Source organism: Nicotiana attenuata, chromosome 5 (genome assembly GCF_001879085.1).
Source record: "Nicotiana attenuata strain UT chromosome 5, NIATTr2, whole genome shotgun sequence".
Classification (NCBI taxonomy): Eukaryota; Viridiplantae; Streptophyta; class Magnoliopsida; order Solanales; family Solanaceae; genus Nicotiana; species Nicotiana attenuata.
The window spans coordinates 13,740,625-13,764,203 of NC_031993.1; the positions used below are offsets into that span (position 1 = coordinate 13,740,625).

At 39.1% G+C, this 23,579-nt stretch overlaps 2 protein-coding genes and 1 pseudogene across 4 annotated transcripts; 1 reads left to right on the forward strand and 2 right to left on the reverse strand.

Moving 5' to 3' along the window:
* On the forward strand, positions 1,505 to 6,654 carry LOC109225345 (metal tolerance protein 11). 2 transcript variants are annotated; one of them, XM_019389972.1, is made up of 6 exons: positions 1,505 to 1,901; positions 3,213 to 3,322; positions 3,488 to 3,733; positions 5,435 to 5,515; positions 5,653 to 5,886; positions 6,033 to 6,654. In XM_019389972.1, the coding sequence occupies exons 1-6, from the start codon at positions 1,715 to 1,717 to the stop codon at positions 6,378 to 6,380; spliced, it is 1,206 nt and encodes a 401-aa protein (XP_019245517.1). In that variant the 5' UTR covers positions 1,505 to 1,714; the 3' UTR covers positions 6,381 to 6,654. The 2 variants fall into 2 exon arrangements, with proteins under 2 accessions (XP_019245517.1, XP_019245518.1); XM_019389973.1 differs by lacking the exon at positions 1,505 to 1,901 and adding an exon at positions 2,406 to 2,498.
* On the reverse strand, positions 8,108 to 9,521 carry LOC109225988. The gene is made up of 4 exons (XM_019390791.1): positions 9,378 to 9,521; positions 8,741 to 9,262; positions 8,395 to 8,553; positions 8,108 to 8,317 (listed from the first exon to the last, which is right to left on the reverse strand). Exons 1-4 carry the CDS (start codon positions 9,519 to 9,521, stop codon positions 8,108 to 8,110), a joined length of 1,035 nt encoding a protein of 344 aa, XP_019246336.1.
* LOC109225346 lies at positions 20,134 to 22,005 on the reverse strand (annotated as a pseudogene). The gene is made up of 2 exons (XR_002067901.1): positions 21,097 to 22,005; positions 20,134 to 20,944 (listed from the first exon to the last, which is right to left on the reverse strand). The product of XR_002067901.1 is annotated as a 5-epiaristolochene 1,3-dihydroxylase-like (transcript).

The following is a 23,579-nucleotide window of genomic DNA, read 5'->3' on the forward strand; positions in this document are numbered from 1 at the left end:
GTTCTATTAGGCGAGCCCAGTACGCTGCGCGTTTGGCGTGTCCGGAGCGTAAGGCCCGAAGACCTAGACGTAAGTCTCACGGAACTAAGTCCCACACATAAGTCCAGGGGCATTTTACGAGTGCTCCATCCGGAGACGAGTTTCCATTCTGCCTTTTAAAACAGAAATTATAATATTTTAGTAAATTAATATTATAATTTTGACCTCCAAAATATCCCCATGCCTTGTGGAGTTGTGGTGCCCCAACGACACGGAATCTGCAAAATTCCTTCATTATCTGAAGGAAAGTCCGATAAAAAGCATAACTTGCTTTGTTCAGACAAAATTGGGACCCACTCCCAAGTCCTTTCACCTATATCGATGAATCATGTGAATCGCATCGCTCCTCGGTTTCATTCGTTCTTTTTGTTTCTTAGAAAAAAATATTATTCCAATATTATTCACATTCAATTTTAACAAAATCAATCAATATAAACGTATATCTGCTACATACATTTTTTTTTTACTTTTTGGCGTCTTCATTATTCTTTTATGTTGAAATAATACTCAATTATTTTTAATTTATATGATCAATTTTTTTAGTTTATTCCAAAAAATAATTTAGTTTTAACTTTAGAGATAATTTAAGTTAGAGTATCTTTGTTAGGAAGGAATATATTTTCCGGAAAAGATTTTTAAATTTTTCAAGTATGATTGGCTCAAATATTTTGAAAATTAGCTTCCTCGTGAACTCATTTTCCTTTCCTCCTCCACCCTGCTCGCCACCCCTACCTTCACACCACCACCCCAGCCCCTAGATTCTCACCTACCACCCCTGTCTCCCTCTCTTACTCATTTCGTTTTCTATAGTATTTGCTTAAATTATATATTTTTCGAAAAGTATTTTCTAACTACCTAACCAAACACTAAAATAATAAGTAAGAAATCACTTATTTCCTAAGAAAACATACCAAACACACCTTTAAACTGTTCAGTTTATCCTTATTAATAAAATTTTATATACACACAAATATCAAGGTATGTTTAATACTACAAGTTTTAAAAATTTTATAATCATAAAATATTATGATATATTGAAGACCATAAGTTTAGTCCTTCTGTTTCAAAAAGATTATTCTAATTTAACTCGATACAAACTTTAATAAAAAAGAGAATTTTTTTGAAATATATGGTCTTAAATAAAGCATAACATTTGTGTGGCCGTAAAACTTTTGAAATTTATGGTATTAATAAGAAGTATTTATAGTAATATATAATTTGGTGAGTGTAAGCCTTTTTTTTGGTTTTTCACGTGGCCTTTTTCGTTTTCCACGTTAACTTCTAAAAATCTACAAAGACTTCTCATCCACACCGTACATGTGTCATGACATCTCCCATCTCGACGAGCAAACTCAGCAATCTAAGCGGGCCCAAGTGACACGTCATTTTCTACCCAACTAACGGACGAGCGAGTTAAATTTCGTGGCGCGTGATTTTCCAAATATTCAGTAATCATTTTTAGTTCCACTTTCCTTGTCCTTGTTCAAAAAAATTCCGCCACATAAAGCCTCTACAACTACCCACCACAAAGAACTCCAAATTACATAAAGGTCCCTGGAGTTCATCAAATTTACGCACTTTACCACTCCCCTGCGGCTCCTTCAAGTAGGTGCCGCCAGTTTTTTTTACCTAGTGTTTTAAACTGTTTTTTTCCCTATTTTCCGGTGACCGGAAAATGTTGGAAGTAGTGCCTCTTCACGGCGGCGATCACGGCGCCGGCGCCGGCGCCGAAGAGGAGCTTTTATTGCTGGAGACAAACAATGCCGACCGGTCATGGAGATTAAACTTCGACGAGTTGCGGTTATCGTCTGAATCCAAAGAGAAGCCTCCACGTGGCCTCCATGATTGCCTTGGAGTTTTAAGTACATTCTCCACCTCTCTATGCGACGCCGTTTTGCGTGTTATTCTCTGCTAATTTCTTTACTAGTCGCATTAGGTTGACGTAAGAACAGTAAATTAATGGAGACACCACTTGAATAGAGCGGAATTTATATAAAGGAACTATACAGCTGATATTTGACTGATATTCTGTTGCGCGTAGGATTTTACTAATTGCGGAAATTTTCGAACACTAAGCTTACTCCTTTAGTTGAGTTAATTAGTGGGGACTCTTTTTATACTTTTCAGTTTCAGAAAGTATTTTCTTGCCACGTGGGTTCAATTTTCTGAAGAACAAAATGATTCTTGTGTGGATGGTGTAAATTTGCTAAAGGTGTTAAGCTATAATGCTATATTCACTTTTTATTGTTCTCTGGACAATTGAACTTGCTTATGGGCAGTTCACTGGTTTGGAGCAAACTGGCATATATTTGTATGTAGATGGATGATTCTTTTTGGATAAGTTTTAGATGGATAGTTATTGTTATAAGAACATGAGCTTTAGAGCTCAAATTTAATGCGTTTCAGCACTTCAGTTTACTGAAAATAAGAAGGGAACTTTAGCTGAGTGCGCTCGCCAGGTAAGTTTATGTGGTTAGGTCAGTGTAATAGAACCAGAGGCAGACCTGTGTTAATATGTGAGGGTGCACTGGCACCCGTAAGTGTCCGATGAAACTATATGGAGTATATAAAATTCTTATAACTCTACTATGTATTTTTGGTGGCAACCGCAATTACAAAGTAGGGGTAGGAGGATTTGTTAAAATATGTGTTTTTTACCTTAGTTGTTGTCTTCTCATATTGAATACTTACAAAATTGAACCAAATTAATGCAATACCATCAAACCAAATGAATGCACTTTAGACGATATGACTTGTTCGAATCTTGAGTGCACCTGCAATCTTCAATTCCTTGATATGCCTCTGAATAGAAGAGGTTAATTGGTGCGTGTGTGTTTGCATGTGACATGAGCCAGTCAAAAGATTGTTTCAAGAGGCTACTTTTGCATTCTGTTGAATTGTTAAATTATCATATGAGAATGTATGTTTGGAATTGATAATGGTACTTTAACAATTTATAATCGGCTTTGGTATGAGTGGTGGCCTCTAAATGCAGGTCACCCTTGGTTCTCATCAACTCTTTGGTTTAGTACTTATAGTCTTATAGTTATAGGAGGCTATAGTGCTATATAGAGATGCATGTAGAAGGGATTTACTGAATGCTTTCACTGTAAGACATGGGGTGTTCTTGAAGGGACAGATTATGACGCTGTGGTTTCCTTTGGTGCTTACAGGTCAAGAAGACAACATTGCTGAGTACTACCAGCAACAGGTAGAAATGCTCGAGGGCTTCAATGAAATGGACGCCTTGACCGATCGTGGTTTTGTACCTGGGATGTCAAAGGTTTTGATAGTTTTATCTGCTTCTTCTTTATGTATAAGACCAAAATTTGTTTCTTCTCTAGATGTAATCATTCTTATCTTATTATATAACTTGATAACCCGATCATCTAATTAAAAAAGAGTTTCTCAAAGCTTGGACTGACAAGGTCAATCAATTTGGTTGCAGGAAGAGAGGGAGAAAACGGCTAAAAATGAAACATTTGCCATTAGGATATCAAATGTTGCAAACATGGTTCTCTTTGCCGCTAAAGTATATGCATCGGTCAAGAGTGGTTCATTGGCCATCATAGCATCCACATTGGATTCGCTGCTTGATCTTCTCTCTGGTTTCATATTATGGTTTACAGCTTTCTCCATGCAGACACCTAACCCATATCAATATCCAATTGGAAAGAAACGTATGCAGCCGTTGGTTAGTGCTGCTGCTTTTATTCTCTAAGTTTTTTACATTTACTATGCCTTTAATCGGGGCATTTTGCACTTGTCACTTGCTATTGGGTAAATGCTGATGACTGCATATAACAACAATTGCCTTGCTTGTTCATGTATTTAAAAGTTGTCTAACAAGGTAATTACACTATGCAATTTTGTCACATTTGATTTTACAGGGACCGTAAACTCTGTCGCTGCTAGTTTTATTTTGTGGTCATGTTAAGCCTTAATATTCATTTTGTTTGTTGATGCAGAGGCAACTTAGCCTTCTTCTTGAGATCAATCTCTAATCACCACATGACGTAGTCCAGAAAACAAAGGAGAATTTTTCACCTAAAGTATGGAACCACGAGAAATGCAAACTTAATGCATCTAAGACAAATATGAAGTAAAACAACATAATATCTGATAGTAACCAACTATAAAAGGTTGAAATAAAAGAAAAAACGTGCAAACTTTCTATAATGACCTAGCAGGCAGCTTACACGACTGCAATAAAACCTACAGAGATGCAAATCTTCAGCATCTCTTTCTCCAATAGCTGTCTTCTAAGTGTAGCCTCAATGGCGAACCACACTGAGAATGTTTGTGAGACAGAAAGAGAGAGAGCACTGGCTGCTGTGACTGACAGTATAGAATGAGAGAGGGTGGGTTTACGGGAAGATTATGAAGCGTTTATTAGTAATTTGGCAAAAATTTAGGCGTTCTGTTTTTACTGTGGAGGGATGAATATGCCCCCTGTTTATGATCTGTGATGGATACTGGAGCTTCTAGCCTCCCATCAGGTTAGGTTGATGCCATTGTGTTCGCTCTAAGTAGCGATCCTCAAATTCAATTAGTTAATCGTATTTTGGTGATATGCATATAGACATCTAGATTATCACTCCTGATGTTACCTATAAAAAGTACTATTATCTCCTGATGTTTCTACTTGTCCAATGTCTGAACATAACTAAGGAGGTTACCGTAGATTTGAGTTACACTTGGATTCTTACAGTCTTTCTTGCTGTTCATGTATTCCTGTTCTCTCATTTGGATTATCAAAATTGACAACAAGCACTTGCTCTTTTATTGTTTCGTGAATAACTAGTCTGGGCATGAATTTGGTGTAGTACTACTCATAACAGTTGCATTTAGTTAGTAAGCTTAGGATGCACATCTTAAGGAGGAGAAGTGCTTTCTAACTTCGTGGTTTGTAGATCATTTGCCTAATATCTGTAAATAAATAACTCTGAGAAGTTTTACTTTGGTGCTAAATACTTAAATTGCCATCGTGGAGATACTAGTTCATTTAATTTGTGTTATCTATTCAGATTTTTGACCTTCTGGTTTAAATCAGTTTGATAATTCCTTAGGATACAGGGATGATCCCACTGTAAAAATCTAGTCTGCAAACAAGTTTTCCCCTGCATGCTGGCTGATACTATGAAGTTGAATGATTTTACATATTGTTTGATTTTTCATGGAGCTAGAGCAAAGTGCAGGTCTATGGCTATCTTCAAAGTGCATGTTGTGTAATTCCCAATGGGTTCAAAATGAACTGTGTTTTAACTTTCACTTTTACTTGTATTTCTACATATCTGGTGATAACAACGTACAGACATGAATAGAGATATTGTATGATTGTTTTCTATTCTACGTTGGGAGATGGTCCAATTTAACTTTGAAAAATGATTCACAGGGAATCCTTGTTTTTGCTTCTGTCATGGCGACTTTGGGACTACAGATAATTCTGGAGTCTATGCGTACACTAATATCTGATGTAAGTTGTGGCTTATAAATTGCAATTTTATTGCTTTATTATGTTGTTGTCTGGTTGAAAATTACATGCATGGATTCTTATAATTATTCCTTGACACTGTACAACGGCAAATGTTATAAACATTGACCTTCTCACAGGAGTCTGATTTCAACCTCACCAAGGAGCAGGAGAGATGGGTTGTTGGGATTATGGTCTTTGTGACTTTGGTGAAACTAGTTTTAATGTTGTATTGCCGGTCTTTTACCAATGAGATTGTGAAAGCATATGCCCAGGATCATTTCTTTGATGTTATCACAAACATCATTGGTCTCATTGCAGCATTGCTTGCTAACTACATTACCGACTGGATAGATCCCGTTGGAGCTATGATTGTAAGTTCTATCTCCCTGATTCTATTCCACCAACATCCTCCCCCCTTAAAAAATGTGGAAAGAAAAGGGAAAAGTTTTAATGTGTCTGTCAATCCTCTCGGTTTAAACAAGGTTCGTGGCTTTAAGCAATTTTCCCTCTGCTGCAGCTTGCATTGTATACCATTCGAACTTGGTCAATGACTGTACTGGAGAATGTGAACTCTCTAGTTGGCAAGTCAGCTGCACCAGAATATCTGCAAAAGCTGACTTACCTCTGCTGGAACCATCACAAGGCCATAAGGCATATAGATACTGTGAGGGCTTATACATTTGGTTCTCACTACTTTGTTGAAGTTGATATCGTCCTGCCTGCGGACATGCCCTTGCAAGAGGCACATGATATTGGCGAGTCATTGCAGGAGAAGCTTGAACTATTGCCTGAGATTGAGCGGGCCTTCGTTCATCTTGACTATGAATACAGCCACAAACCTGAACATGCACAGGCATACCAATAGGCAAAAGGATATTGTAACATCTTCTCTAACCACTGTACCTAATACCTCTGCATAAATGAACTCTGATATGCTGTTCGAGATCGGCTGATCTGGTGATTGCTCTTTAAAAGAAAATCTGGAAAAGAAAAGGCTGCTATGATCTGGATGTTTCCTAGAACAAGTAATATGAATTATTACTTTGTTAATTTACCTTGCCTATTCATATATATAACATGATTTCTCAGTTTGCTTGCTCCTGGTATATTGCAACTTATATTAGAGAAATTTGGGTTTCATTAGTCAAGCCTGATAAGGTGATTTGCATAATTTGTTGGTAAAAATGTAAAATGGGAAATTTACCAGAAACTTATTTACCACGTTTATATAGGTTTGTACTTAATTAAATTATATATCTATATTTACCATTTATGTGCAAAACAATAAAAAAGAAGAAAGTAGAAGATTCCTTAAATTTAGCATCTCATTCTGTTTCCTTCACCAACCACCTCCTTAAAATTCGAATTTTATCTATTTTTCAAAAGAGTTCACATCTCATTCCCTCTCCCTCGTACTTATCATCCAAAAATAGGTAAATAAGTTTCTTTTGTAGTATATATAAGAAAAACTTCAATTGATGTCATGCATAGGCAAAAGTACTAACGATGAAATTGCCTTCTTTGCTCAGATTCAGAAGGAATAGACTAAGAGTAGGGGCAGGCATAGTAGTGTTAAATTGACTCACTAAAACAGATGTTGCCAATTAAGGAGCATGGAAAAAGCTGCAGAGACCCTTCTCATTTGGAAAAAAAAATATTCAGCTAGCGTTTGACCATAAATTTCAAATTTGTTTCGAAAAATCTGATTTGGGTGAAGTTTGGTTTGAAGATGAAAATGTGTTTGGACATACGTTTTCAAAACATATTTTCCAACTTTATTTTGGAAAAACATGTATATAATTCCCAAGTTTTGGAATTTTGGCTCAAAATCAGCAATTGGGGTGATTTTGGGATTTGGGATTTTACCAAAATGTGGGCAAAATTTATGGCCAACATGAGTTTTGAAAATAAATCCCAAATTTATTTTGGCAAAACTCATGGCCAAACGGATCCTCAAATAATGCTGGTGGATGAATGGATAATACAGGTTTGAAGAAGTGCTATTTATGAGAAATGAAGTCAAATTTCCTTCAAGTTTTACACCAAATATTTAGGGTTTAGGAAACTTAGGGAGAATTCTAGGGTTTAGCAACTCATTTTTCAACAAGAGTTACTGCAAAATTTCAATCTTGTATCATCTATGAAAAGAAAGTAAAATTGCATTATCTTAAGCTTGGACATACAGGAAGAGTGAGACATGGCAACTCTGCCTGCAGATGTTGAGATTTGAGAATATCAAGAGTTGTGTGCTTCATTGAATCAATCACTACTTAAAATTAATCAAGTGATTCTCCTGCTTAACTGAAATGTAAATTCGATCAATTCTTAACTTAAAAAGTAAGGAGTAGATGAACAACCTCTCTTAGCATAGAAAATATGGGCACTTAATTTCTGGATAATTAAAAAACCAAAAGTATAATTATCCAAGGCTGATAGGCAGTTGAAGATACCAAATATAGGATCCTCTACACTAGTCACAAAACCAGATGTATAACTGTTTATCCGAACAGTATTGTTTGTATATTATTTCCGAATTTAGGAGATGCCCGAGGAAGCTGCTTCAACTTGTTTGAGATTTTCGAGAATCGTCTTTCACCAACACTTGTCCCTAGTCCTACCAAAAGGATGGCCTTCCTGAGTAAAGGGGCAAAGGCAAGTATAAACTTTACAAAGCACATTTACATCAGTTGTTGAACCATGCAACTTTTTTATTTGCAAAATTTGAAGGTTATTGCAGCCTGAGCCTGGTCCTTGAAGAACATTTACATCCAATTTCATCTCACTTTTCTTTCTCTTGCCCAACTGAAAGTAGTTAATTAGTTAAAAGTAAAATCAGTAATGTTTTCAGTTATAAACAACTCATGAACTCAACTACTTACAAGAAATATAAGTTCCTTCAAATTGGGGCAACTTCTGAGGATGCATACACGGGGAGATATTTGATTTTCACTGTCGAAATTGTAATTGTGAAGATAGACAACTCTCAATCTGCTGAGGCTCGTGGGAAGCCTATCCACTTCAGTACCAGAAGCAAAAGCCTATACAACAAAGAACCGCAAAGTAATAACGTTAAATATTACTACAAAATTTTGGAAACAGCCTCTCTACTCCTCGGAGTAGAGAGTAGGGGTAAGGTCTGCGAACACACTACTCTCCCCAGACCCCACTAGTGAGATTTTACTGGATCGTTGTTGTATTACAAAATTATGCATCATTCTTAGTTACCTTGAGGAAGTACCGGTCCAGAAGAAGAAAACTAATGTTAGGCCAGCTGCTGAGAAGATTTGTCAATTTCACTGCTTTATCTTGTCTGTTTTGTGAAACTTCTTCTTCGAATGAAATTGCAAAAAGTTTCAGCTTCACACAGTCCATGAAGGGACCCAGTTTAAGGGCGTTATGAGTGCCACAGCCATAGAATGTTAAAAGTAAAAGTTCAGGTGCATATATATTTAAGTGACGAAGACCGCTGCATTGCATAAAATTCAGTCGCTCAAGGTTTGGCATCCAGAGGGAAGTGTCTAATTCAAAGGACACTTGCTTTAGCTTAAGCCTTTTGAGCTTGTGGAAACCCCTAAAACTGCATGGCGGCCTGAAAATGCAGTTCCACAGGTCTAACCGTTCTAGTTCCACACCGTACACACAGGAAGGCAATCTGTATGGAGCCTTGTAATTGGGTAGGTTATGAAGGATGAGATCAGTGAGACCATTTCCTGACAACAATAGCATCCATTCATCAACAACTGAGTGCTGAGAAGAATGTATTATTGAGTGGAACTTCTTAATTACTCCATGGCGTTGCGAGACAATTGTACTAATGACATCGTTGTGGCGGATAGCTTTCTCTTTTTGTAAAACTGTGCACCAAATGCGAGTGTTGTGACCCGTACGGCTGACTTGGAGGACACCTCACTTGCCAGCAAGGACAGTCACTTGACCAGGCACGTGGACAAACACAATCAGCAAGAGAGTGACGTTCTATGTAGGAGTAAACGCGTGAGAGTGCCATCCAAAAAACTAACTGATTTCATTGTGGAGAAAGGGTGATGATAGCGTGAAGAGGAGCAGTAGTGCGCAGCTTAAGAAGAATACCAGATAGTATAAAAGAAGGATTAGTGAATGTAGTAGGGAAAATGGGTTATGTTGAGTCTTTTATTCTCTCATCCTAGTCTAATTTTCTCTGTTTCCCATCCCTTCTTCCTTCTCTGTTCTCTTACTTTTGGTTACTGTTTTATTGCAATTTTCCCTTAAGGCTTCATTGTAATTCACTGATTGAATCAATACAATCTGCTAGTTCCTATTCTTGTGAGTTAGCAATTCAGTTGTTACATTGGTGCTTTCATCCAGAGGTCTCTAATGGAGGACCAAAAATCACTCAAGACCTTCGTTGAAGAATCGATTCTGGAGATGAAAGAGTCTGTCACCAAGGTGACAGATTCTGTCGCCAAGGACCTCGCTGAATTTCGCGAAATACTGATGGATGTGGTATCAACCAAAGCTCCGGCAGGACTTCTCCATCGATACCCAGCCATGAACGTAACTCGTCAGGACCATGCACCAGTGACCACCACTCTCTGTCACAAGCCAGCATCAGTGGAGTTTGGTCGATTTCGAGGTGATAATCCGGAGGCGTGGATATTTCAAGCGGAGCGATATTTCGATTTCTATAAAATCGAAGAGGACCAGAGGCTCACTATGGCTTCATTTTCTCTTGATGTTGAAGCACTTGAATGGTATAGATGGTTATTCAGAAACAAACAACTGGTGGATTGGCCTCATTTTGCTGCTAAGGTGAGGATCCGATTTAAGCAAAAAGGTCTCGAGCCGGCGGAGGGGAGATTGGCAAAACTTCGGTAAGTCACCATCGTCTCGGAGTTGCAGGGGCGATTTGAAACCATCGCTAATGAGACTGATGAGATCTCTGAGAAGCTCATAATCCGACTCTTTATTTTTGGGCTCCGGGAAGACATTAAGAATTCAGTTTTGAGTCATAAGCCCAAAACGTTTGACGAGGCCCTTNTAATATAAAAATTGTGTCAACAAGCACATGCAACAAAACTAAAGTAAGGGATCAAATGTATGCCACCAACACTCCAACGGTATAAAAAAACAAAACAAAACAAAACACATCATCACGGCTAATTTTGTTTTCCATTAATTTGAACTTCATTCCCTTGATCTTTAAATATGATCATTCCTTAAATGTGGTAGAGGAAATAATAGGGTAAGGGACTTAGGGTAAAGGAAAGGGTATAGATTAGGGAAAATAATATTGTATAGCCGCTTTCAAAATAGTAGCGGAATATATATACATTCTGTATGTTATATTAATCTACACAAATAGGTAATTACTCATTTAACAAGTGTCTACAGTCTAGGGGTGTGCATTCGATTTATCGATTCGATTTTGACCCTTATCGATAATTACTTATCGATTATCGATTTGTACATATGCTTATCGTTATCGTTTTAATAAGGTTTTGATTTTTTCGATTTCGATTTCGATAACAAATAATCGATTCAATTTATTGATAAACCGATTCGAATGCACACCCCTAAAGGTGAGGATCCGATTTAAGCAAAAAGGTCTCGAGTCGGCGGAGGGGAGATCGGCAAAATTTCGGCAAGTCACCACCGTCTCAGAGTTGTAGGGGCGATTTGAAACCATCACTAATGAGACTGATGAGATCTCTAAGAAGCTCATGATCCGACTCTTTATTTCTGGGCTCCGGGAAGACATTAAGCATTCAGTTTTGAGTTATGAGCCCAAAACGTTTGACGAGGCCCTTAATCAGGCCCATATACATGAGAGGCGGATCCAAGCTGAGAAGGGGCCACTCCGACTCGCCCTTGCTAATAGAGGGACACCGCTTTTACCCAGCCCTAATTCAACTTCTCTCTATCACAACCCTTTTTCATCGACAGGTACTGCCAACACTTCCATTCCGGCACCGCGACCACCTTTGAAGCGCCTCACTCATGCGGAACTCCAGAACCGCCGTGATCGTGGGCTATGTTACTATTGTGAGGAAAAATACATAGCCGGTCATAAATGTAAGAACCCTCCACGCCTACTTCTTCTCGCTGATGGATCCGACATAGATCCAACTTTACCGAAACATTCATTTCGGACGATATATTGGCAGAAGAATTGCAATGCTTGGAGGTACAGGAACATTCAGCCATCTCTTATCACGCCCTAGCTGGTGGAAATTCCTCTTCCACGCTTCATTTTCTAGGCCACGTGAATGGTTCTCCGATACAAGTTTTAGTGGATGGAGGGAGCGACCACAATTTTATCCAGACTAGAGTGGCAGATTTCTTGCAGTTGGTAGTTGAAACTATACCTACATTTTTAGTGGTAGTGGGAAGCGGCCAACGACTCAGGTGTGAGGGGGTTGTGCGACACGTTCCGATCACAATCCAAGGATGTAATCTTCCGATGGACCTTTATGTGCTACCTTTACATGGGGCAAATGTAGTGTTGGGGACAGCTTGGCTCGCTACATTAGGACGAGTGGTTACTGATTATGCGGAACGAGTATTTGAATTTTTCCATCAGGGCACTACTGTTAGCTGGAAGGGGATGGCTTCTTCAAGTGCGCCAACCAATCCAGTTACACAGTCTCCGGAGATGTACTGCTACTGATGCCATTTCCTCTTACTATTGCTTGCAAATATACCACCTACACCAGCTGAAAATGAGTCGCTCAGTCCGGCACTTAGTTGCTTGCTGGACTCTTTTGCAGATGTTTTCCAAAAACCACAGGGGCTACCACCGTCCAGGCCACAGGACCATGCAATTCACATGGTTGCCGGGGCAGAGCCAGTCAACGTCAAGCCATATCGATATCCTTACTTTCAGAAGCAAGCGATGGAGCAGTTAGTAATTGAAATGCTTCGAGAAAGGGGTTATTCGAGCTAGTACGAGTCCCTTCTCCTCGCCGATATTACTGGTTCGCAAAAAGGATGGTACGTGGCGATTTTGCGTTGACTATAGAGCTTTAAATGCTTCACCATACGAGATGGGTTTCCTATTCCAACAATTGATGAGTTATTTGATGAGCTGCACGGTGTTGTTTATTTTTCCAAGCTTGACCTGTTATCTGGGTACCATCAGATTCGAGTTAGGCCGGAGGATGTGGCAAAGACGGCCTTCCGGACTCACGAAGGGCATTACGAGTTCCTAGTAATGCCATTTGGTTTATCCAACGCTCCATCCACTTTTCAAGCGACAATGAATGAGGTGTTCAGACCAATACTACGTCGTTTTGTGCTCGTGTTCTTCGATGACATTCTAGTGTATAGTCCCACGTGGGAGGATCACTTGAAGCACTTGCAATCAGTGTTGAGCATACTACGACAACACCATCTTGTGGCGAAACGAAGCAAGTGTCAGTTTGGCCAAACTTCAATCGACTATCTCGGGCATGTCATTTCAGCTCAAGGCCTTAGTGTGGATCAGGCAAAAATTGCAGCCATTCAGCAATGGCCTGAGCCTAGGAATGTGAAGGAAGTACGAAGTTTCCTAGGTCTAGCAGGGTACTATAGAAGGTTCATACATCACTACGCAGCAATGGCGAGTCCTCTAACTGATCTTCTGCGCAAGGATTCCTTTAATTGGACAACCCCAACACAGGCAGCATTTGAGACACTCAAAGGCAAGCGTAGCTCTACACCTGTTCTAGAGTTACCGGACTTCACTCAGGAGTTTCAACTTAAGACAGATGCGTCCGGACAAGGAATTGGAGCAGTGCTTTCGCAAAGGGGACATCCAGTTGCTTACTTTAGTCAGAAATTGAGTGCTAGAATGCAGGGTGCATCCACCTATAATAGGGAGATGTTTGCAATCACATAGGCCGTAAGCAAGTGGCGACAGTACTTGCTGGGCAGGAAATTTACCATCTATATGGATCAGCAATCGCTCAAGAACCTGACCAATCAGACCACTCAAACTCCGGAACAACAGAAATGGCTAAGCAAGTTGGTGGGTTTCGACTTCCAAATAATCTACCGCCCGGGCAAATTAAATCAAGCAGCAGATGCCCTTTCCCGTACTTCAGAANTTGGTGCTTTCATCCAGAGGTCTCTAATGGAGGACCAAAAATCACTCAAGACCTTCGTTGAAGAATCGATTCTGGAGATGAAAGAGTCTGTCACCAAGGTGACAGATTCTGTCGCCAAGGACCTCGCTGAATTTCGCGAAATACTGATGGATGTGGTATCAACCAAAGCTCCGGCAGGACTTCTCCATCGACACCCAGCCATGGACGTAACTCGTCAGGACCATGCACCAGTGACCACCACTCTCCGTCACAAGCCAGCATCAGTGGAGTTTGGTCGATTTCGAGGTGATAATCCGGAGTCGTGGATATTTCAAGCGGAGCGATATTTCGATTTCTATAAAATCGAAGAGGACCAGAGGCTCACCATGGCTTCATTTTATCTTGATGATGAAGCACTTGAATGGTATAGATGGTTATTCAGAAATAAACAACTGATGGATTGGCCTCATTTTGCTGCTAAGGTGAGTAGGGGTGTGCATTCGATTTATCGATTCGATTTTGACCCTTATCGATAATTACTTATCGATTATCGATTTGTACATATGCTTATCGTTATCGTTTCAATAAGGTTTCGATTTTTTCGATTTCGATTTATCGATTTTGGGGGCTTATCGATTAGGTTATCGATTACACCAATAAGAAAATTTGTGGGATTCCACGGAAAGTATATCGCTATAAACGCGCCTAACTAATATGGACAAAAAGAAGCTAAAACAAGACGAACACCATTTATAATATAAAAATTGTGTCAACAAGCACATGCAACAAAACTAAAGTAAGGGATCAAATGTATGCCACCAACACTCCAACGGTATAAAAAAAAAACACATCATCACGGCTAATTCTGTTTTCCATTAATTTGAACTTCATTCCCTTGATCTATAAATATGATCATTCCTTAAATGTGGTAGAGGAAATAATAGGGTAAGGGACTTAGGGTAAGGTAAAGGGTATAGATTAGGGAAAATAATATTGTATAGCCGCTTTCAAAATAGTAGCGGAATATATATACATTCTGTATGTTATATTAATCTACACAAATAGTTAATTACTCATTTAGCAAGTGTCTACAGTCTAGGGGTGTGCATTCGATTTATCGATTCGATTTTGATCCTTATCGATAATTACTTATCGATTATCGATTTGTACATATGCTTATCGTTATCGTTTCAATAAGGTTTCGATTTTTTCGATTTCAATTTCGATAACAAATAATCGATTCGATTTATCGATAAACCGATTCGAATGCACACCCCTAGCTGTGACTGATCAATGGTTAGAGAACCTTTTACCAAATCTACCCAACCTTGAAATTGTTTACTTATGTGGTTGTTGAAGACCGTGAAAATTTCAAGTGACCGTGTTAAATTGAGGCGTGCAATTCGTGTGATTGGGAATTTCTTAGAGAGAAAATGAGTAGAGGAGAAGGAAGGGAATTGTTTCATTCATTCCAATCGAGGCTGATACACAGCTTATATACATCACTCACGTGCACATCACATGTCCCACTTAACTAACTCTAAAACAGATTTAACTAATAACAAATCCAGCTAACTGCCAGCTAATCACAGTTAGTGCTATTGCTAACTAAGCCAACAGTTACTGTTCTTCACCACTTCACTTCTGCTTCATTTATATTTCATATTTCATTACTCCCCCTCAAGCTGGAGGGTGAAAGACATCGAGCACTCCTAGCTTGGATAGAAGAAGATGGTGTTGACTGACCCCCAGACCTTTTGTAAGAAGATCTGCAAGTTGAGACTGTGTGGCAATGTAGTTGGTCTCAATAAGGCCTTCTTTTATCTTTTCTCGAAAAAAGTGGCAATCTATGTCTATATGTTTGGTACGCTCATGGAAAGTGGGATTTGCAGCAATCTGGATGGCTACTTTGCTATCACAGTGGAGTTGAATTGGTTTGGAAACTACCACACCTATGTCCTGCAGTAATCCAACCAACCACACAATCTCTGCTACACTGGCTGTCATGCTTCGATACTCAGCTTCAGCTGAACTTCTACTGATTGTGTGTTGTTTCTTTGTCTTCCATGAGACCAAAGAATCTCCCAGTTTAATCACATACCCCGTGACCGATCGTCTAGTATTGGGGCATGCTGCCCAATCAGAGTCACAATAAGCAGTCAATTGAGTGGCTGGTTTGTGGCTGAGAAAAATTCCCAAACCTGGGCTGCTTTTAATATGTCTCACTACCCTTAAGGCTGCTTCCCAATGTGATTTCTTGGGCTGCTGCATAAACTGGCTAAGAACCTGAACAGGGAAACATATGTCTGGGCGTGTGATAGTAAGATAAATCAACTTACCCACCAATTTTTGATAACTTGACACCTCTTCAAGTATAGGATCATCAGCTGCTCCAGTCAATGCGTCTAATTCAACAGTTGAGATAAGTTCTAAAGCATACTTTCTTTGATTGAGAAGTATGCCCTGTTTGGATCTCAGCACTTCAATCCCCAGGAAATACTTGAGTTCTCCAAGATCTTTAACTTTAAATTTGTTATGTAGAGTTTGTTTTGCTTCTTCAATGAGGTGTATGTTGTTCCCAGTAATGAGAAGATCATCAACATAGATTAGAATTATCACTATGTTGTCTCCTTTTCTCCTAGTGAACAATGAATGATCATGAGGACTTTGACAGTATCCTGCCTCCACTAGAACAGAAGTGAGCTTGATATTCCATTGCCTCGAAGCCTGTTTGAGACCATACAAGGATTTCAAGAGCTTGCATACCCTATACTCCCCCTGCCTGTGGAATCCTTGTGGGAAGTCCATATAGACTTCTTCATACAAATCTCCTTGAAGAAATGCATTGTTGACATCCATTTGGTATAGGCACCAATTCTTCGAGGCTGCCACACTAATGACTGTTCGAACAGTGACCATCTTTGCAATAGGGGAGAAGGTCTCATGATAATCTAGACCCTCTCTTTGTGTATACCCCTTAGCTACTAGTCGTGCCTTGTATTTGTTAATCTCACCATTGGCTTTGTACTTAATCTTGTAGATCCACTTTGAGCCTATAGTTTGTTTTCCTTTGGGCAGTGAAACTAACTCCCAAGTTTTGTTCCCTTCTAGTGTATCAATTTCCTGTTGCATAGCCAAAATCCAATTGGGATCTTATGAAGCTTCTTTGAATGACTTAGGCTCAGTTGATGTAGAGAAAGAACCTAAGTAGGTTTGATAATTGGGATGAAGATGAGAGTAGCTAACATGTTTGGATATGGGATAAGAACAATGGGCTTTTGACTTCCCAGTAGTGATGTAGTCATTGAGCCAAATTGGTGGTCTAGTTGTTCTGCTTGGTCTTCCATGAGCAGTCCCACCTTCTTCATGTGGTTGGACTGCTTCAGGTGCTGATTCGTCCTCAACAACAGTTTGAGCTGGTCCAAGAGGTGTGGGGTTGTCCAGATCTTGCTGAGGTTCCTCCTCAGTAGCAGTCTAATGTTGCTTCAGGTACGGATGGAATGTCTTCTGCAGTCACAATGTTTGCAGGTTCAAATTGGGATTCTACATTATGTTGACACTGATCATGCACCTCTTCTACATGTGGCTGAATGATTCCTGCAGGTGTAGTGTTATTAAACAAAGAAAAATCACATAAATTTTCTGCAGCTTCAGTTTTAAAAGGAAATATAGATTCCTTGAATTGCACATCTCTGCTAATGAACACTTTATGGTCTTCAAGATCATACAATTTGTACCCTTTTTGTGTTTCTGAATAGCCCACAAAGACTGTCTTCCTGGCCCTTGAAGTGAACTTATCACCTTTAGGCAGTTTGCTAGCATAGCAAAGACATCCAAACACCTTCAGATGAGACAGTTGAGGCAACCTGCCATGTAGTAGCTCAAATGGTATTTGTCCTTACAGTACTTTAGATGGTAATCGATTGATCAGATACACTGCAGTCCTCATACAATCTCCCCGGAATTTTATAGGCACTGAACTCTGAAATGCCAAGGCTCTAGCCACTTCTAGTATGTGTCTGTGCTTTCTCTCCACAACTCCATTTTGTTGTGGAGTGTATGGACAACTGCTTTGATGAACTATGCCATAGGAGGACAAAAGTTCAGCATACTTTGAGTTAAAGAACTCACTACCATTATCTGATCTAAGAATCTTAACAGTTTTATCAAACTGATTCTTTATTAAGGCAAGAAAGTTTTTTAACACTACAATCACTTCACATTTAGATTGGATCAAACAAATCCAAGTATGTCTATTGTAATCATCTACCATAGTAACAAAGTAGTGTCTTTTATCATATGTAGGTTTTCTGTAAGGACCCCACACGTCTAAATGCAATAGTTGAAAAACACTACTTGAACTACTATTACTAACAGGAAACTTCAGTCTACTTTGCTTTGCCAAAGGGCAAATCTCACAACAGTTCAACTGTTCAACATCTAGTTTATTTTTGACATGTGCAATATGTTGCATTGCTCCAATAGAAGGATGTCCAAGTCTCCAATGCCACAGCTTTCCACAATCATCATCCTTGTGCACTGCTGATCCAATTGTAGGTTTNCCAAATATGGGAATTTTATTGCCCTGCCTTCTTCATTTACAGCACAATTTGTGGCTGAAGTATTCGTAGTGGGAATCATTCGCTTCATGGACCCCCACGGTCCATTGTCACTGACCGTGACCCTAGATTCCTACACATGTTTTGGCAAGAGATCAAGCGGTTGCAAGGCACTTCGCTAGCAATGAGCACAGCCTATCACCCTCAAAGTGATGGGCAATCTGAGGCATTGAATAAGTGTGTAGAGCAATATCTCCGTTGCTTTGTGGCGGATACTCCTCACAAATGGGTCGCGATGCTACCATGGGCAGAATACCGGTACAATGCTGCATACCAGACTTCAGCAGGGATGACGCCATTCAAGGCTTTGTATTGTAGGGACCCTCCTACTGTTGCACGTTACATAATGGGCAGCAGTCCTAGTGACTTAGTTGAAGCTTATCTGGTAGACAAGGATGTGATCTTCGCACTCCTCAAATCGAACCTTGCTCGTGCACAAAATCGTATAAAGGCCTTAGCTGACCAGCACCGACTAGAGCTGAGTTACCAGGTAAGGGATTGGGTCTATGTCAAACTCAAGCCCTATCGCCAAAAGACTGTTCGACTTCAGCAACACCCTAAATTGGGTAGGCGCTATTTCGGGCCTTTCAAAATTCTCAAGCGCATTAGAGAGGTTTCCTACAAGCTTGACTTGCCCGACGCTGCGCGCATTCACCCAGTCTTTCACATCTCCATGCTGAAACATTGTGTAGGTGAACAAGACCAGCAGTTCACTCCCTTGCAGCTCACTGATATAGCTGATTTTGGTTATGAGCCTCCACTGAACCTTGAGGACAAGGTTCTTCAGCAGGAGGGGAGTATTGTTGTGACCCATATGGCTGACTTGGAGGACACCTCACTTGCCAGCAAGGACAGTCACTTGACCAGGCACGTGGACAAACACAATCAGCGAGAGAGTGACGTTCTACGTAGGAGTAAACGCGTGAGAGTGCCATCCAAGAAACTAACTGATTTCATTATGGAGAAAGGGTGATGATAGCGTGAAGAGGAGCAGTAGTGCGCAGCTTAAGAAGAATACCAGATAGTATAAAAGAAGGATTAGTGAATGTAGTAGGGGCAATTGGTTATGTTGAGTCTTTTATTCTCTCATCCCAGTCTACTTTTCTCTGTTTCCCATCCCTTCTTCCTTCTCTGTTCTCTTACTTTTGGTTACTGTTTTATTGCAATTTTCCCTTAAGGCTTCATTGTAATTCACTGATTGAATCAATACAATCTGCCAGTTCCTATTCTTGTGAGTTAGCAATTCAGTTATTATAGTAGATCTGTGGAATTTGCTTTCCACATTAAAAGGCTACAATGAAGGATATTTATTTGTATATAATTGGTAAATTATATATCAACATATAAACAAGGTAAAACTTCAATATTGAGGATAAATAAGTTTCAAAAATAGTATATATAAGTAAAAGTCTCTACAGGTGGCAGCTTGGTTAGGCACACCTTTATTTGATATGAATGAATGGAGATGGAAGGTGGCAACAGGGGGGGTTGCCCTTACAAAGGAGTGAAATATGGAAAGTTTTACTATTATAACGAGAGAGAAAGGATATCAATATTATTATTAGGATAAATCTGACTCCTTAATTTAGGGTCTGTCTATTTTTAAAATATGCTAGAATTGTAAGTTAAAAGGCAATGGGTGTCGGTTGTGCTGTCTTTTTGGGGTGCGACACAAGAATCAGAGAGAAGGAAACAACAACACTTTCCAAGGCCTTACCAGAGATGTACAATCTCAACCCACCTGTACTTTTAGGAGTAGAAAAGGCAAAAACAGAATAATACTATATATATACAGTCTTCTGTACTGCATTCATATACTATAAGATTCTAACAGCGTCAATTTTCAGTTGCACTACTCAAGCGATTCTTGACTCATATTGAATAATACGAAAAGTAATACTATTAAGCCTCTTATTTATACTTTTATTTGTTATCTTCTCCAAAAGATTGTCTAAAACACCACAAAATAACACATCTTTCGAAGAAGTTCTGAGGTGGTACAATTAATTAATGCGTCCTCCTTATACATGGGATATGATACATATTATAAAAACTACATTTATTACAAATCGGCAAAACCTGAAACATCAGAAAGATTGTACAATAGTGAGGTTGACAATGGAATTAAAAAACCTGATGCCATTAAATTATTCGCGAGAAGGTTGATAAGGAGTGGCAATTAAGTAAAGATCACCTTTTCTAGCAATTGTTATTCCAGCTAATTCGGTCAAGTCCAAGTCTCTTGGCTTCATTCCGCTCGGGAGTTTCCAATCGAAGTGATATAGCAATTGAGCCAATGGCAAGTAAAGATTAGCTAAACCAAATGACATTCCAGGACATATTCTCCGTCCACCGCCAAAGGGAAGAAACTCAAAATCTTTACCAAAAAAATCCACAGAGCATTGCTCAAATCTCTCTGGCTTAAAGCTTTCCGCGTCATCCCAATATTTTGGATCTCTTCCCAATGCCCAAACATTAACCATAACTTTGGTCTTCGCAGGAATAGTGTAGCCGTTAATATATGTATCTTCCCTACATTCTCTTGGGACTAAAAGTGGAGACGGTGGATGAAGTCTCAAAGTCTCTTTAATAACTAACTTTAAGTATTTCAGCTCCTCCGCATCATTTTCATCAAATGTTACTTTATTTTTAAAAGCTTCTCTCACTTCTGCTTGAGCTTTGGTGAATACAATTGGATTCTTCATCATTTCAGCCATGGCCCATACAGTTGTTGTTGATGAAGTTTCTGTTCCGGCAGCAAACATGTCCTGCAAATTAATAATGGCTAAGTTACAACAATAAGTTATTTTTTAATAAGAAATTCTTTTTCTTGGTAAAAAACTTTAAAAAAAAATCGCTATGGCTATGGATATGGGAGAGTAAGAAAAAGCATAGGATAGTAGTATTCAATAGTACTTACAACAATAACAGCTTTGATTTTGTCGTTGGTGATGGGAAATTGAAGACTTGTATCATTCATAAGTCATAGTAGGACATCAATTAAATCTTCACCTCCTAATGCTCCATTAGTTTTTCCAATCGCAAGATTTTTCTTGTGCTCGTTGATGACATCCTCAACAATGGCATCTACCTTAAGGTGGGCATTCAGAAGTTTATGCTTCATTCCACTAAGAACATGAAGAAACTTGTATGAAGGGAAGATATCGGCCACATCGAAGCCTTCTGCTAACCCTATTACTTCTCTAATCTTTTTGGCAAATACGTCTTGCCCCTTGAGTACTTGCCCAAATGCTGATCTACACGTCATGGAGCTCGCGAACCAAATGATCCTTTGCGTAAAATTAACTAGCTCACCTGAAGAAGAATCTGACCGGATAGTGTCAATGAGACGAACGACTTCATCACGTCTGATCGAGCTGAACGACCGAACATTCTTTGCATTGAGAAGTTCCATGACACAAATTTTACGCATTTGTCTCCAGTGATTGCCATAAGGGATAAAGGCGATATCAGACTGGTTATAACAGATAATATCCATCGCCAAAATTTTAGGCCTAGATGCAAAAACTACGTCATGAGTTTTTAGTACTTCTTTTGCCATCTCCCTAGAAGTAACCACAACTGCAGAAATTTCACCAAACTGAAGGTGCATAATTGGTCCATATTTTTTGGCTAAATCTCTAAGGATATGGTGTGGTTCTCCACCAAGCATATGAAGCATACTTCCTAGTATTGGTATTTTCCATGGACCTGGTGGCAATTTGGTTTGGCTATTGGAGTTCTTCCATTTCCTTAACAAAAAGAGGAAATTGGAAACCAAGCTGAAGAAATCCATTTTGGGAGATAAATGGAGGATTATTTGGTTCGATGATATAATTCAAAGTTCAGTTGTGTGGTCTTTTATAGGCTTTTGTTATGTCCAGAATATAATGGAGTAGTATTTTTCTGCAACTTATGTTTGTCAACATCTGGTCAAAGCAGACATTGTTTACTTAACTGTTGAACTTTCTTCAGAGTCAAAACAATTCAGCTGACTCCAAGAACCACGATGATGTAAACAAATAAATTGTGTACTAATTATTGTGAAGCCAAAATATGAATATTTTTGTCACTATGCTGGGAAAATTCTCTAATAATCTACGAAGTAGTGGTAGCAAAATGGATAAAAAAATTAATTATCCATTAATATAATTCACCAAAAATGGGTTGGGAAACTAAATTTCAAAAAATAGGTGAAATATGGATAAAATCCATATTATCCACTTAAAAAATGGATAACCAATGCGTTTAACTTTTACATTTGCAAAGACTTGAACCCAAAAGTGATCAATTTTTAAGAAGTCATAGATAATACGGAAAAGGGTCAAAACTATCCCTATCGTTTGCTAAATGGTTTATAAATACCCTCCGTCCATCAATCAGTTCAAAAAAATACACTCCGTCCATCTATCCGTTCAAAAAAACACACGAAGTTAATTCTATTAACAAAAATACCCCCGCGACTAACGACAGAACTGATGGAGTGTATTTTTTTGAACGGATAGATGGACGGAGGGTATTTATAAACCATTTAGCAAAGGATAGGGATGGGTCTTTCATTTAATGACGTGGCGATTTTTAATTGGGCCACGTGGCAATCTTTGACACTGCATTTAATTGGGCCACGTGGCCATTTACCTTATCCGACCCATTTACAAAGACGGGTAGTATCTATCACACCCATTCCCACTCATCTGATCTCCTCCTTTCTTCTTCTCCAATTGGGACACTGCATACACACAATAACAAATTAATTAAAGAATAGATAAAACCCAAAATCAAATAACCCGAAATTCAAACCAGATTCTGAAATTTCTCCAATCAAACTCAGGATAAGTATAGAAACTCTTAAATGGAAAACCAACAGATACATTTGGGTTGTTAAGTAAGAAGACAAGGATCAAAACAAACCAAAAATCTGAAACAAAAAAATTGAGCCCAAATGATAAAATTGTCCAAATATATCAATCAAATCTAGGAGAAATATTGAAACTTTGAAAGGGACAAGTAATGGAAACCTTTGGATTGTTCATAAGAAGACAAACGAGCCATGAAATAACAAAGAAAAAACAACTACATATAACTGATACAAGCACACAAGAAAATTGAAACCAAGGTGCTAAAAAGCTTGAAATTATCACATTCAAGGATACTCTGTTTTAAAAGGCAGAATTGGGACTCGCCCGGGGCTCGCCCCGGGGCGGAGCACTCGTAAAACGCCCCTGGACTTATGTGTGGGGCTTAGTTCTGTGAGACTTACGCCTCGGCCACCGGGGCTTACGCCCCGGACACGCCCAACGCCCAGGGTACTGGGCTCGCCTAATAGAACTTTATGCAATTGTATGTAACTAACCTTGTAAATCCTCAAATTTTCTTAACAAATCGTTGACTATTCAAAATTAC